Genomic DNA, 15,386 nt, shown 5'->3' on the forward strand with positions numbered 1-15,386 from the left:
TGTTAAAGGAAATCAGTCTCTGAAACCAGTGTTTTTTTCTGATTATACTCCAAAGTTAAATGTTTGTGCATTTCGTATTTCCCAATAATGATTTTTCTCTTCTGTGCTTTTAAAAAAATCTAACTCAGTGAGTACTCTGCACTTTCACGAAAAAGAAATTCATAGCAGTGTATTTTATTCTATATACTTCTGCTATTTTTACTATGTGAAGTAAAAATAAAGATCATTGTTTATGAATATCAAAGCATTATTTAATGTATTAGGGTGCATTTTCCTCAACACTTTGTGTTTGAGATTGTTTTTCTCTCTATTCGCTCTTTGTAATAGCTCACTGAAAACGACTGTCAATAAATTACACGTTGACAGAGGTGGCTTTAAGAGTGGCTTTACCATTTTATTGCTATTTTAAAACAGATGATGTTGTTTTCAGGGGAATGAACTTCTCTTTTCCCCCAAGGAAAGAGCAGCTTACATTTCAGTGCTCCAGAAATGAGTTTTAGCTGAAAAGCTGGTAATGTGGGCAGTAATTACAGAGAGCAAAGTGGACAGGAGACAATATTTCTTATGAAAACAAAGGTTGCTAAAAATATTTTTCCATTCAAACATGAACTTTTTCATGGTTTCTTAAAATAAAAAAAAAACGTTTGTGGTAAATATACTCTAGATTAACTCAGTGGAATAAAAATTCACTTTCTTTGTTTTATTAATGCTAATGTTGAGGGAAATTACATTGTCGTTTATAATTGACTGGCAATGTAATAACAGCCTCCTCTTCTTGAGAGCCATGGTGGTGTCAAAAGGCTCTCTGTGACAGGCAGAGGTGTTTATGAATGAGTTTCAAATCCTTCTCCAGCTTTATGTGTACTGGAAGTCACCAGGAGTTGCTACAAAGAAGATGAATGTTGAGAATACAGTCACAGTTCAAATGATGAATAGCAGTGCTAAATACAAACATATAACGCAGTCATAACTGTGAAGTGATAGTTTATCAATCTTTTTGGTTGTTAACTTATATTTGTCATGCTGCTGTTATTTTTTTAAGTGCCAGTTCATTAAGGTTTTCAGACCAAATATGTTCAATGGAGCAAGCAGAGGACTTCCTTAAAGGCAGTTTTTCTACTTTTTCCCTCTGAATGCTTATGCTCCTTTTGGGCAAAATGACTGCAAAGCATTAATCTTTTCAGTTGCAAAAATGTTTTCTTTTTGGCATAATTTCAGAGTTACATATTCCATCTGGCTGTCAGAGGAATGAGCCCTCATTGGAAATAAATTTTTAGATTGTTTTGTCCAGACTGTGCAAATTTATCATAGTTGAGTTTTCTGGGATTCCAATGTGATTAAAAAAAATACTAGGAAACTATTGTGACTGTGGATTGCTTATTTAATTATAAAATGGGTTTGAACTTTTAAAGTTTAAGAGCTTTCTGAATTGCCTAGACCCCTGCAGCTTTGCATGATATTTTAAACATTTGTTATAAAAGATAGAGATGTACAAAAAATAGAGGTAACTGTGAAAACTTGATTAATACACTGATTTTTCTGAAAGGGTTGTAATAAAAAGTCTTCTGCTTTCCCTTGTTTTTGATGTCTAAGCTGAAAAAGCCTTTTCAAATAAAGGAATAATTTTTAATACACTTCACCTGAATTTTTCTATGCACAAAAAATATGCTAGAGCTTGCTTATAAGACAAGATCCACTTTGTTTTCAAATAATTCCTTCATTTTAGAAGTAATTTCTACCTCCTCTTTGCCTGCTCCTCTGACGAAGAACACATCCTCGTTTTCAGTGAAGTTCTTTTCTTTTTTTCCTTGTGTAGTGATTTTGGTTTTCCTTTCTTCTCCCTATTTGGTATGTGCATGAAAGAGGATGGTGTGTCGTTCCCTGGGAGCAAATCCAGATGACCTCAAGGACCCCATCAAGATCAGTATCCCACGGTATGTGCTGTGTGGGCAGGGGAAGGATGAGCACTATGAGTTTGAGATAAAGGTAAGTGCTTATCATTTGCTTTTCTTTAATGCTGTTGTTCCACTAAGTGCGGATTTTGGTTCTCTTTTTCTCGGTGCTGTTAAATAAGAGAGATGAGAAGAATGCACAGTAGAGGACACTATAAATACAAGTATTTTCCAAATGGGTTGATTATGCAGAGGAGGATGGAGGCCAGACTCTTGGGGTGAGCAGTTCCAGAGCCAATGTCAGTTCAATTTGAAGAGTTCCAGAGATGAGGATTAAATGCATATTGGTTATAGGAAAGCCCTTTTTTGAGATGCAAGTGTCAGCTGTAGAAAAGGCTTAGATTTGAAATATTTACCTGCAATAATGAAAGCATGAAAGCTTTATTTAAGTATTTTGCACATAGGCAAGACAAAGGCTTGATTCCTTTCACACTCTCTTTAGTGTTCTGATTCTTCCCACTCTGCATTTCCAAGGTGTTGCTTCTCCAAACTCTCAGCTGATTTTCTGTGTAGAAATGCTGGGGGAAAAACAGCATACTAATTTTGTTTCCTCTGGTACACAGCCAGTGTTTTTTCAAAGCGAGATCTAAAGTCTAATTGGAAATGTGCTCTCAATGTGTGTGGACATATGTGTAGCATAACTGATGCACATGGCATCAGAGACAGAACTGGCATCCTCCTTTCCTGAATGTGCTGCCAGATGCTTCATTAGCTGCTGTGAGGTGGAGGAGTGACCTTCCTCACAGGGTAAAGGACCTTTTTTGAACTGTGCTCTCTTTTGAAAAGGCTTTTATTAAGATGGGCAGTCTCAGCTTTGTTTGTGCTAATTAAATTTATCATTTTGAAACATACCATGCTATTTGTGGGTGGAACACCTCCTTTTTGCCTGTTGAACTTTGATTTTCTTGGGGCTAGTGAAAGCCTGGAGCCAGGGAGATGCTGAGAGATGAGGAAGTGCACATGAAACATCCCCAAGGACTCTTCTACTCAATTTTCAGCACATGGGATTTACTGGACTAGCTAATGGTTAGTGAAGATGGCTGAAGTAAAAATGTAGCTTCTGTTCTGATACGTTGGTGGATTTCTTTACCAGGCATTCTCCCTTCATCAGTAAAACCCATGTAAGCCTCTACAAGATCTTAGCATGAAGGAGGAGTTTGCATATGCAGTTTGGCAGTTTTGGGGATGTTTCTTATAGTCATTCTCTCACATGAATCAATCTAATGAAAAAGCTTAATGCTTTTTCCTTTCCCCCCAGGTCTCTGTGCCACAGTGGATTGCTCCTGCTGTAGTCAGGATTTAGCTCCATGCTACAATCCACAGACCTTCCACAAACTTTTTTTTTTAAACATTGTCCATGCAGAGCTCCCAGCTCTGCTTTGATCTGTATTTATCTCTAGAAGCTCCTGCAGTTATTCTGTAGAAAATCAGAACATCTGAAATAGTAGGTTTGTATATTTTTTTTGCCTTAAAAATCAGGAAAATGTGGCAGAGGGAGGAGACTAAATGTACCTATTCATTTAATCTCTTCCTCATAGGTCAGAATACCATGTCAGCTGTCAAAATAATTCCTGATTTCAACCTTACTTCACTTAGTTCAAGTTTATTTTCAGGTTATCTGAAATATATGTCAGTTGTGGGGGAGGACTGAGGTGTTGCTAGCCCCATTTTCTTTTCTAGGTCCTAAATAAGCTTTCTTCAGCAAGGTTCCTCTTGCTTTTGGGAAAATGGATAGCTGACCTGTCTGTGTGTCATAGCACTTTGGAACCTGACAAAGTGACAAGTGATGATTGAGTTGAATTTTAAGATCGTCCCCAAAACTGTGAATTCTAGGTATCTCAGATATATTTTCATCAAAAGATGTTTCTAGTCATTGTGTTTGTAGTTAAATCCTGCATATTGTTATATAGAGCAACAAATGTAATAAATTTCTGTATATAACAAATATATTAATTTCTTATGACATGCAGTAGTAAAGATTTTGTTAAATGCCAGAAGAGAGAGAATGAGTTCCACTTCCCTTGGCAGCTTTATAATCAATTCATAGGTCTTTCAACCCTAACATATTAACCAACAATGTTTTGTTTTAGTGCAGGGTAAACTTCTTCTTGGTGTAGACATGTATGGGAATAGGCCAGCAGGATGTTCTGTCTAATCAGGTTCTTCCACTGGATACAGATCCTAATTAAAGATGTTGAGTGAGTCCTACAAGAACTGACTGGAAAGAATTCAAAACAGGAAGAAACTGATAATTTATTAGAGCTAAGACAGCACCTTCTTTTGCAGCAGGAATGTGCCATGGAGCTGTTTGTCCTAGTCTGCTATTAAGTATTCTGTAAGAATTGATTAATTTCCAAAAAAGCTTCCATCTGAGTGACAGTTTTATGTGTTGTCTTGAAAGACATGATGAAACAGTAATACCTTAATCAGGTCTAAAAATATTTATGCTAGAGCTGAATTAGTATGGCAGAGAACTATTCACGTATTCCCCTCCTTCCTTTCATGTTGTGTCAGGATGTTCAGACAAGGCTGTGCTATAACAGTGTGGGAAGAGCTTTTGCTCTTAAATATAATATAAATAAATAAAATATAAAATACAAATAAAACCAGTGGCATTTGTTATGGACAGTGCCCATGGTTGCAGACAGTACCTGTGGTTGGCAGAAGGAGCAGCAAGGCAGCAGGGAAGGTGGAACTCCAGCTCTCAGAAAGACATGCAGGGTTTCCTGGGAGCAGGTGATGGAAACAAAGTCTGCAATCAAGCACAGCCCTGCAGGGATCCTCTGACAATACTGAAAGTTGTAGTTAAGCCTTCTCATTCTCATTGATCTTTTCCTCATTGTTCTGAGTTCTCTCCTTTTATTTATCCTGTTTGATATTCTTTCAAAATTGGTTTTCTTGTGTTTCAAAGCCTTTTAGTGATGTCTGACAAGTACTCCATAAGAAAAGATCCAGGCAGATGCACCCTAAAACAGTGCTTTCCTTCAGATCCAGTTGCATTTCTGTGCAGCCAGATGCTGTGTTGAATCTGCTCAAAAAGTTCACATTTCTAGTCCAAATTTATTTCTGAGTTTGGTGAACTGTTGCCGAGTGGGAATAAAGCAGAGGTAGTTCTCATTGATACATAGTTCTTTAAGAAACTGATGCATGCCCCATAACTGCCTACATTAGTAAGAAATCTAATATTCTGTCAACATTATCAGATTAATACCCTCAATAATAAAATAGAAAAAGGTTATAAGAATTTTTTAGAAAACTTCTAGCTTTTCAGATGCTGTTTTCCTAGTGTGAGGAACAGTTTCAACAAGATTAATATGAAGAAATACAAGTTCTCATGATGACTGTAGACAGTTTAACCAGCCTAGATAAAGAAATGAGGCATTTCCTGTTTTTTTCTCATTACTTTCAGAATGAGGTGGAATATTGCTTTTTTCTACCGTGGTCATGGTGTTACTTGTGTTGCTGTGGAGCAGAAAGAGGACAAGTTCTGTTCTGTGCTTTACAGTGCAATGGATTGAAAATGTTTCCTAGGTTGTTTTCTATCAGTCATCATGAGAAGAGAAGGAGACAGGACTGTGATATCTCCATTCAGATTTATAGGTTTTACATAGGAAATGCTGCCTTTGAATGGGAGAAACAAAACAACCCACAATTCTGAGGCAAATCTAGGATCACAGCAGTGCCTAGATAAGACTATTCCCAAATCTGTCTTGCAGATGTACTTAACCGTATGATTTTTGTTCTTAAGAAAATACTTTTAACTGTATTAGCAAACTATGTAAAAAGAAAGGGATTTTTCAGAATTGCTTTACTGGTTCAAAGCACCTGCATATGTCCCTCTCCCATTCCTACAGAGTGTATAGTCTGTCATGCAGCTTTTTTTAAATGGAGGAAAATCATCCCAACCCAGACTTGTTGGATCAGTTGTAGGAGTGAAAGGCCATTTTCTAGAAATGCCATTGCTATGCCAGGTGCATTTTAATTCTCTTTATACAAGTGGAGATTGATTCTGCCTGTCCTACTAGCAGTATTGCTGTGTTTTGGGGGCCACTTAAGACTTTGTTTAGCATTGAAATTTGTTTTTCAATCATTCCAGCTATAACAACAATAAAATTTTGCTATTACCTGCAAGTCTCATTACAAGAAATTGGAAAGTAAACAAAGAAGATGACAAGGACCAAATCAGATCTTGGATCACCAGAGATGCACAAAGTCTTTTGACTTTTGGCTGTAAAGTCAAATGCTTTAGTCAGAACACTTTCATGGCCCACTTAGAAATGTCCTTAATTAATGTCACCTAATTTCAGATAGTGTTTAATATCTGAGTTTTGAGAATAACTGATGGTAAGGTTGGTTTGTCCCCCCTCATTGCTCCTGTTGTTATGCACTATATCCTCAGGAGTAATAATGTTTATTTTAAGAAAACTTCCTTTATAAATGGAATGTTCATCACCATTTTGAAAACACAGATCAAGAGTGTCTTAAAGGAATATCTTCTACTAAAAGCTGGTGTAATATTTTACTCTACAAACTGGAATCCCCTTCTATGTGATCATGAACTCTGTATGTCCAAGAAATGTGTATTTGTTAATTGTCAATATCTGTTTATAAGAATATACATTTCTGTGAATATTTTGAGAGGCTACACTTTACTTACTCGGGATGTTATTTATTCCTTAATGGAACACCCACTGATAGTAATACTGAGAGTCAAATAGCTACACCAAGAAGGGATTGGGGATGTTCTAATGTGTTTACAGTCTTATCCAACCACTGTGGATTAAGGAATAAATGCATCCAGATGTTTTTTGCTTTGCAGTCAGTGCTCTTTATTAAATACAGTTCTGTCACTGTAATGAAAGAAGAATTAAGTAAACTTATAAAAGTTTTGGATTTAAGACAGCTAAGAACTGTCCATTTTGATCTTATAACCTTGTGTACTGCATGGATTTTACACTGTGTGGGTTTACTTCTGTTTGTTGTGTTTATACTGCCTGCTCTAGATAACAGTTTTGGATGAGACATGGACAGTGTTTCGGCGGTACAGCCGCTTCCGAGAGCTGCACAGAACTTTAAAAGTGAAGTACCCAGAGGTAAGTTTTACCAAAACTTCTTTTACACAAAAGGGTAGAGACTTGAAAATAAGTGGTTTGAGATATGTTCACTCAAAAAGGGAGGTGATTTCAGACAGCCAGCACAATTTCACCAGTGCAGTTCCTGCCTAACCAATTTAGTCACCTTCTATGATAGAGTGGCTATATTGGTGCACATGGGAGGAGCTATGGGTGTCATCTCTTTTCATCTGTAAAGCCTTTGACATGGTGTCTTGGTTTGAGACAGTTTAAAGAGATGGGCTCTCTGAAATGGGTAACTTTCCCCTTCATTCCAACCAATCCCTTCCCACCATTAAGGAATGAGATAAGAGTGGATATAAGTGGAAAAATAACACATTACTAACAAACAGAATGCCAACAGGAAAAAAAAAAAAGGTCAATAATATCTAGGTACCAAACTGCAAAAAACTCACAACCATACTGGAACAGAGATAAGCCAGAAATAGCCTTTCCTGAGATGGCATGAGGCAGGGACACCTCAGGCTTGTAGGACAAAGGGACAAGATGCCATCGCATCCCTCTTGGGAAGGCAGGAGCTTTGCAGAGGAGTTCTATCAGCAGATAAAGACTTGCTGGGGTCTGTCTGCTGCTTCCTCCTGTTTTCAGGCCCTGCTTCTGTGCTCTGCACTTGCAGCTGTGGGAGGTAAAAGCACTGGTGGATGCTGGCATGGCATGGCTCCGGGAACTCTCTGGCTTTTTTTGCTGCCAGCAGAGTTTGCAAATTCACTTTGAAATGGTTTCTAGTTGCAAAATGCAGTCTTTGTGGATGGCTATGGTTGTGAAGCCAAAGCTGCCAGGAGGAGAAGGGTTCTGCTCCCATAGCCCTCTCTCCTGGAGCAGGCAGCTGATGGATTCAGAACAGCTTGTTGGGGTCTATAGTGACTGGCAGACACCTGCAGAACTCGCCCCAAGGCAGCTCAAACCTGCCAACTGCACTCTCTCTGAGATGAGGCAAAAAACAAAGAGAGATCCCAAAAAGGGAGGGAAAAACTTTCCCTGAGCAAGGACCAAACAGCCTGCAAAACAAATACTGTGTGGCAAAGGAACGCCCTGGGAGGGCCAATTCTGAAAACAGCCTCAATAGCACCTCCTCACACACACACAAGGTCTCTGGATGCAAAGTCTTAAGGACACTAACAATTCTTGGATGCAGGTAGATCTGGAATGCAGTAAAATTATGGATCTTCCCAGGACACATGGTCACCACAACATCCTTTTCTCTAAACTGAAAGGAGATGGATTTGATGGGTGAACTGTTTGGGTGGATGAGGAATTGCTTGGATGGTCCCATCCAGTGGGTGGTGGTCAATGGCTTAAGGTCCACACAGACATCAGTGAAAAGTGATATCCCTCAGGATTCTGTATGGGGACCAGTGCTGTTAAATACCTCCATTGGCTGACACAGAAGGAACAAGCACACCCTCAGCAATTTGCAGATGACACCAAGCTGAGTGTGGCTCACAAGCATGAGGGATGGGATGCCATCCAGAGGGACCTCGATGAATTTGAGGAATAGGCCCATGGGAATCTTATGAGGTTCAACAAAGCCAAGTGCACCTGCCTGCAGGCAGTTCCTGGGATGAGAACAGGGTGGGGAATGAGGGGATTCAGCAGCCTTGCCAAGAAGTGTTTGAGTGTGCTGTGGATGAGAGGCTGGGTGTGACCCAGCAACGTGTACTCACAGCTCTGAAAGCCAATTGTGTCCTGGGCTGCATCAAAAATATAACCTGCAGCTCTAGTGAGGTGATTCTCCACCTCTGCTCTGACCCAGCCACCCAACTCTGGAATCCTCAGCACAGGAGGGACATGGACCACTTGGAGTGGATGCAGAGGAGGGATAATAAGTTGATCATCTGGAGCACCTCTCCTTTGGAGAGAGGCTGAGAGAGTTGGGGTTGTTCAGCTTGGAGAATGCTCTGGGTAGACCTTACAGCAGCCTTTCAGTTCTTGAAAGGGGATCATTAGAAGGATGGGAACAGATTATTAGAAAGATGGGGACAGATTTTGCAGCAGGGCTGTGGCAGTAGGACAAGGACTAATGGCTTTAAACTGCAGAGGGCAGATTCAGAATAAAACGTTAAGGAAATGTTCACAGTGGCACAATTTTTACAATGCCTTGAGAAGTAGGATGCTTCATCACCAGATATGTTCAAGGACAGGTTAGTTGGAACTCTGAGCAGCCTGATCTAGTTGAGGATGTCCCTGCTTATGACAGGGGGCTGGCCTCAGTGGCCTTTAAAGGTTTCTTCCAACCCAAATGATTTTATGATTCTGTGACTCCTCCCAGACGTGTGTGTCCCGTAAGACTGACAAGCCCTTCAGCACTTCAGAGATCAAAGGGTGCTTGATACAGGATGGATGTTGCAATGAAACTGTGACTCTGTGTGTTGCTCCTGGCCATAAATTCCCTTTGCTGCTGACTGGCATCATTCCCTGGAGGTTGCTGTTTTGTTCATTGCAAGATACTTGGAGTCAGATCCTGTTGTCCTGACAACTTCTCATTTGAAAGAAGAGCATTGCTTCACAGATACCCTTTTGTAATAGTGGCTTTCAAGTTTCTGCAAAATGAAAAATTGATCTGACTACACCAAAGACTCTGGGCATTTAGGATGAGGATGAGGAGCTGTGCCTGATGAAGCTTTAGTTCGTTGGAGTGAGCACTTATGGAATCACAGTTTTTAGTTTTCACATCTAACTTTTAATTATTAACATTTTTCTTCCCTCCTACATCTTCCCTTGGATATTAGAAGAAATAAATCATTCAAGAAATGAAAGTGACCCTGATTTGAGAGTTAGCACAACTAAAGAAGCTTGGGCAGTATATTAAAAATATGAATATGTTAAAGAAGGAGAGACATGCACATGCTTTCTTGGTCTTCGTTAACATATGCTTTAATCTAAAAATGAAATGAGCATGGAACAGACCTTGAGTCTGGGCCTCAAGATTGTTCCCATTCCAAAACAGTATGAAAACCAGAAATGGAAACTACTGTGCACCAAATATCTCAGAAAAAGTTTAAAAAAGAAAAAGGAGAGAGAGGGGGAAAAAAAAAGTCATCTTTTTTAAATGACAGAATTTTTCTAAGGTAAAATTGAGTTTTTAGTGGGAAATTGAAAAGTTCTCTGTACATAAATGCTTTCAAAAATATTGCTTGTGAACGTCAGTACAATTTTTTTATTCGAATAAATTGCCATTTCCTCTTGGATGTTAGAGCTATATCTGTCAACAGGAATATCCTAATTGCATCTAACTCTAGAAAAAAGACTCAGGCAGTCATCCAAATGAAAAAGGGCCACCTGAATTCCTGTGCAGACTGATTTTCCCCATTTAGGAAAATGTGCTAGAGTAATCTTCTTCAGAGTTGGTTATTGATCCTGACAGTACATTGAGGAGCAACTGAATTCTTTAATGGTTGCATCAGAAGGAGATCAGCTTCATTCTTGTAAGGAGTAATTGGATTCAGGAGGAATCTGATGTCCTTAAAGCCACTATTAAAATGTCCTATGTGCTGCAACATATTAATTTAACCTTTTTGAATAAAGCATTTGTGACTGACAGTACAAATTCAGGCTTTTTTTGGTGTTTCAGGAGGGAGTAGTTGTTTTTTTTTTATTCTTACTTATTTGTTTGTTTTGAAGAACCATGACAGCATGAGTAGTATTATTAGGTCAGAATGAAGTCCAGCATCCAAGAGTGTATGACAGGATCCCAGCCCAGAGCACAGGTACATACTTTGCTTCAGTCTTCCCAGCTGAAGTTGTTTTTGTTGTCATTAACTGTTCATTGTTAATATTTTTCCTGTGCTTTTTATCTGTATTTTAAATTCTCTGCACTGCATACTTTATAAGTATCTCATAGAGGCAATTTTCTTTTGCAGCTTATTTTCTTTTATCATCTTCTCTCTGTGGTTTTGCCTGCTAGGTCAGTATATTTGCTAGTTTAATGTGTCAGTTTGTTCCTTATTGACACTTCTGTGTTGCCATATGTTTGTGTCTTAGGTAAACTCAGTGAGATTTGCATCCAGTGCATTAACAGAATTATTGGTTAGTTATACCAAAGCACAAGTGTCTAATTTCCTTGTGGGAAATACATGATATTTGTATTAAGCTATCTGTTCCTTTGTGAAGAAGTTTTTTAAGTCACTGCAAGCACCAAGTCTTACAAGGTTGCCAGTATCTTTTTTCAGCCTTAACTGAGCTGTCACTTCACAACAACTTTCACCAATTTATCAGAGAGGTTCAAATACTCTCATATTTGCTAAATAACAAGCATGCTAAAGATTAGGAGAAGCAAGAGAAGCATTTGATCATGTGAGCCAGTGCTTCTAGATAGGTACTGGCATGTAAGTACCTGTTCTGGAAACCAACAATGTCCTCTAGTGCAGGCACGTGTTGTGTCCATTCCTGCTTTGAGACTTGGAGCATCAAAGGGAAAGGGAGGTGTGTGGGCAAAAGAGAGCTGGATAATATGCAGTGGGTTTCTTCTCCTTGTCAGCATTTCTACAAACTACTGTGTCCTTGTTTATCAGAGGGGAAGAGCATGTTGTGATGGATGAAACACAAAATAATGTGTGCTGCAGTAAAGTTTTGGCATTTGTTTTCTGTGAAGGAATTTCATTAACAGTGCTGCATATGCGAATGACTGATGGTTTTCTATATTTTTACCTTTATTTAAAATAGTTGTAATTTATGGTAATTTTGGATTAGTTTTGCAATGTGAGTAGCAGTTCAGTTTGTTTGGTAAATTGAAACTCATCTGTCTGCTTCTGCTCATCTGTCATTGAGCTAATTTAGGATTCACTTAGGATGATGCTAAAATGCATTTTAATACCAAACTTGTCAGAGTTGTGTCTTTAGCCACTATGTATTATTTCAAAGAAATGTGGTCCTTAGAAGGATCTTATCAGAATCTATCTGAGTTGAGTTTTATTTTGCACAGTTCACCTTCCCACTCTAAATTAATATTTATAATGAACAGTGAAAATACTGTGGGCATGTTTAATATACGAGTGTCCTGCTTTTAGAAGTGAACTTTACAGCTCATTAGTTGCTCAGCTCTGAGTTACTATATCAGTATTTTAATAATTTGCTGATCTTGCGTTTCATGTTTCTGCCACTTAATTCCCAAAGGGATGTCTTGGCAAACTGATGTATTAGGAAGGTTTTTTTTTAAAAAAAGTATCTCTTTCAAAAGCAGAAACTTACCTAATATCTTCTGGTCTTAAAAGATGTCATATATATGATATATCTGAACATTTCTTCTAATGTAATTAAGGGGCTGCTGACAACTGCTTATCTAACTAAAATGTGTCACAGGCAAATTTTGAAAGACTGAAGAAGCTGCAGCAGAGTGGGACTGAGCCAGTGGCAGATCACTACCAAGCATTTTACAGTGTCTATTTTTTCAGGGGGGCTACATGACTGTCATTTGCCCAGCTCCAGCTTTCTTGCACTGCTAGATTGTTAATGACCATTTTATTACTTTGGGATTTTTAATTAAGGCCACATTTGACTTTCATTTGCAGTAGTCTCTCTAATTAATGTACTTTTTGTTTGTTATTAGTCAGAGAAGAGAGCAAATGGACTCTTTATTCTCAATAGAGGAGTGAGAACTTCCATAGTTAGATTCTCCTGTTTTTGCCTCTGCCTTCATCTTTTCTTACCAGTTACTGGTTTTGGAATAGTACCAGAATGTTGGTTTCTGCAGAAAACTTTCCTTCCTGAGCCACATCTTGCTGCAGAGGAAATCTCACTCTCCTACCACTTTCTCACTCTCCTAACACTTTTTTGTCTCTACTTTCTTTCAAATGAGAGCAGAGAGACAGTTCCTGTTTGTCTTTCTCCTAGTCAAATCCAGGGTTTATGAAGTTCCTTCTTCATATGGGAGTCTTTAAGTCCCACTTGCATCCAGGTTTTGTGGGGCTTTCATTGTAGGCTCTGCTTATTGAGTTCCCTGTCAGTCATCTTGAAAACTGTTTCTGTGTGCATAAAAATCTCTACATGTTGTTAAAGAAATCACCTTCCATAGAGGCATTTTTATTGCTAATAGTGATTCTTGACTTAAAATATTAGAAAATCCCTGGAGAGCTGCCAAGGAGAAGCTACAAGGCATGCTTGCATTTATAAATTCATTTATGGACATAAGGACATGCATGTGTCCTGTTCAGTAGGAATGCCACAGCTATTGACTTCTAGCTTATTTAACAGAATGTAGTAATTTTTGTAATATCTGTATTTAATTTATGGAGGTCTGTATATAAGCATATATTTGTGTCTTTTGGGATCTGGGCACAAAAGGTCTGTTAAGAGTTTAAAAATAATTATGGGTCATAACCTGTAGGAATTGCATGAAATTCAAAGAGCAGAAAGTAATTCTCAGATTTTTCAGAAGTACTAAGTGAATGTTTTTGAAAATATACTGAAATCAAAACATTTGTTGCAAGCTTATTTAAAAACCTTTTAAAATACTTTGTAATACTTCAGATTTTTCAAAACTCAAAAAGTAGTCTGTCTTTCATCCAAAGTATTTTGCATTTCAATGAAGAAAGACAAATGTTTGCATCTCAGTGACAGCAATGTCTGTTTCATCCCTCCATACTCACAACCACCCAACACATAATGTGTATGTTTGCTATTAAAATAGAGCAGACACCAGTTTTTAAATCATTTCTTAACTTCATTTTAGACACTTTTCTACTACTGCTTATTATTCAGGTGTAGTTCAGCTGTGTAATGATTAATGAGAAGTCATGAACTGTTTATGGAGCCACCACTGACTGATCTCACTGTCCTTTCCTTTTGACTCTGTACTCCTCTTTTGGGTGACTGCCAGGGAAGGATCTCTGTTTATTTTTAAGAGCTCCATACATCTGGTGCTCTTGATAAGTGGTAAGTGGGAGAAATCTTCAACAGGAATGGCTGGCACAGATAATGGAGAGGGGATGAATTTGAGGTGAAGTCATTAATTTTAGGAGAACATCCTTGGATTCTGGAATTGATCACTGACCAAGAAATGCAATATGTTACTAACTTTCAAAACGTGTTTGGTGTGAATTTAGGGATTTTTATTCTTCCCCCATCCTGCCAATAGTCTCAAGGATAATTAGACAATTTCTCTGTACTTATGTAGTGATTAAATTATTTTTTAGTATCTTATCAGACATGCAAAATTCTCCCTTCCAATGAGGAATGCAAACAGAAATTAAACCAGCAGTGGAGCAGTAAGGCAGCAGACTTGTGCGGAGCACTTGGGGCAGTGTTTGGGCTGGGATCTTGGCTGTCTGACTGCTCCAATTCTGGTTTATAACTCTGCAGCTGAAGAGTTTTATTGAATGCAAAATTTATGTTCATATTCTGTGATGGAGGTACTTGGCTTGCAGGGCTGGCAAGCCTGTTGCCATGTAACTGGTGAGCTCCTGGAGCTGAGGAGCTCATTTGGCAGCAGAAGACAGAAGTTTATTTCATCAGAGCTGGTTGGACTGAAACTGCTGATTTTACCATTGGATTTTCTAGTTTGCTGGCATTAGTAACTATATATTTAGTTAGTATGTAAGGTGTAAGTATTATGTTCACATTGAATGCAAAATTCTGGATTTTTGGATTCTTCTAGTGTTCAGTTTTCAATAGCAGAGAGTGGTGTAGTTGTAAATAACAGAACTTTCCTAAGACAACGTTGAAAATTATTTTGTTCTGAAACCTGCTGAACTTATGCCAAAGGCTTGATCCTGCAGTGACTGAAGTCCCAGTCTATTCACAAATTCATTCATTGTTGACATTGATGTTTAGAAACTCTAGAGACTAAGAAGCAATTTAAAATCAGGGCTTATGTGCACCAGAGAGAGCAGGGTGTAGCATATAATACTGAACATGGTTGTACATATCTTGCTACAAATGCTATCTCATATTTTAGAAAGTTCAGGGTTTTTTTGATATGGATTCTCAGTTCAGGTTCTTTTATAGAGCCTTATGACCCTTTGTAAAAAGAGTCTCTAACAATATTTTAAGTTTTGTCTATTTCTTTGAAAATTTGATCCAGTGAAGAAATAAGCTTATTGATGTGTTTTGGCTGAACTGGAAGGATGTTTCTAAGAGTCTGGATATGAAGCAGAAAATTTGATTTGTTTTTTTTTCCCAAATAGTCAAGACTGATGTACTGTAGTTTTGGTTTTAAACAATGGTAAAATATAATAGGACTGAGAGATTTGATATGAGAACCACAGGACAAACACCAAGCACCAAGAATGTATAAACAATCTAAAAGCTTTTTTTTTTTTTTTTTTTTAATGGAAATTGTGTATTAGGGCACAGGTGAAAATGAAAA

At 38.2% G+C, this 15,386-nt stretch overlaps 1 protein-coding gene across 1 annotated transcript in view; it reads left to right on the forward strand.

The window, feature by feature from the left end:
- Positions 1-15,386, forward strand: part of KIF16B (kinesin family member 16B) — a 141,240-nt gene that overhangs the window by 91,037 nt on the left and 34,817 nt on the right. Inside the window, exons 23-24 of the mRNA XM_058801365.1 lie at positions 1,864-1,986; positions 6,956-7,045. Coding sequence (XP_058657348.1) covers positions 1,864-1,986; positions 6,956-7,045 — 213 coding nt within the window. The remainder of the gene's footprint in view (positions 1-1,863; positions 1,987-6,955; positions 7,046-15,386) is intronic.

The sequence above is a fragment of the Ammospiza caudacuta genome, chromosome 3 (genome assembly GCF_027887145.1).
Source record: "Ammospiza caudacuta isolate bAmmCau1 chromosome 3, bAmmCau1.pri, whole genome shotgun sequence".
NCBI classification, from domain to species: Eukaryota; Metazoa; Chordata; class Aves; order Passeriformes; family Passerellidae; genus Ammospiza; species Ammospiza caudacuta.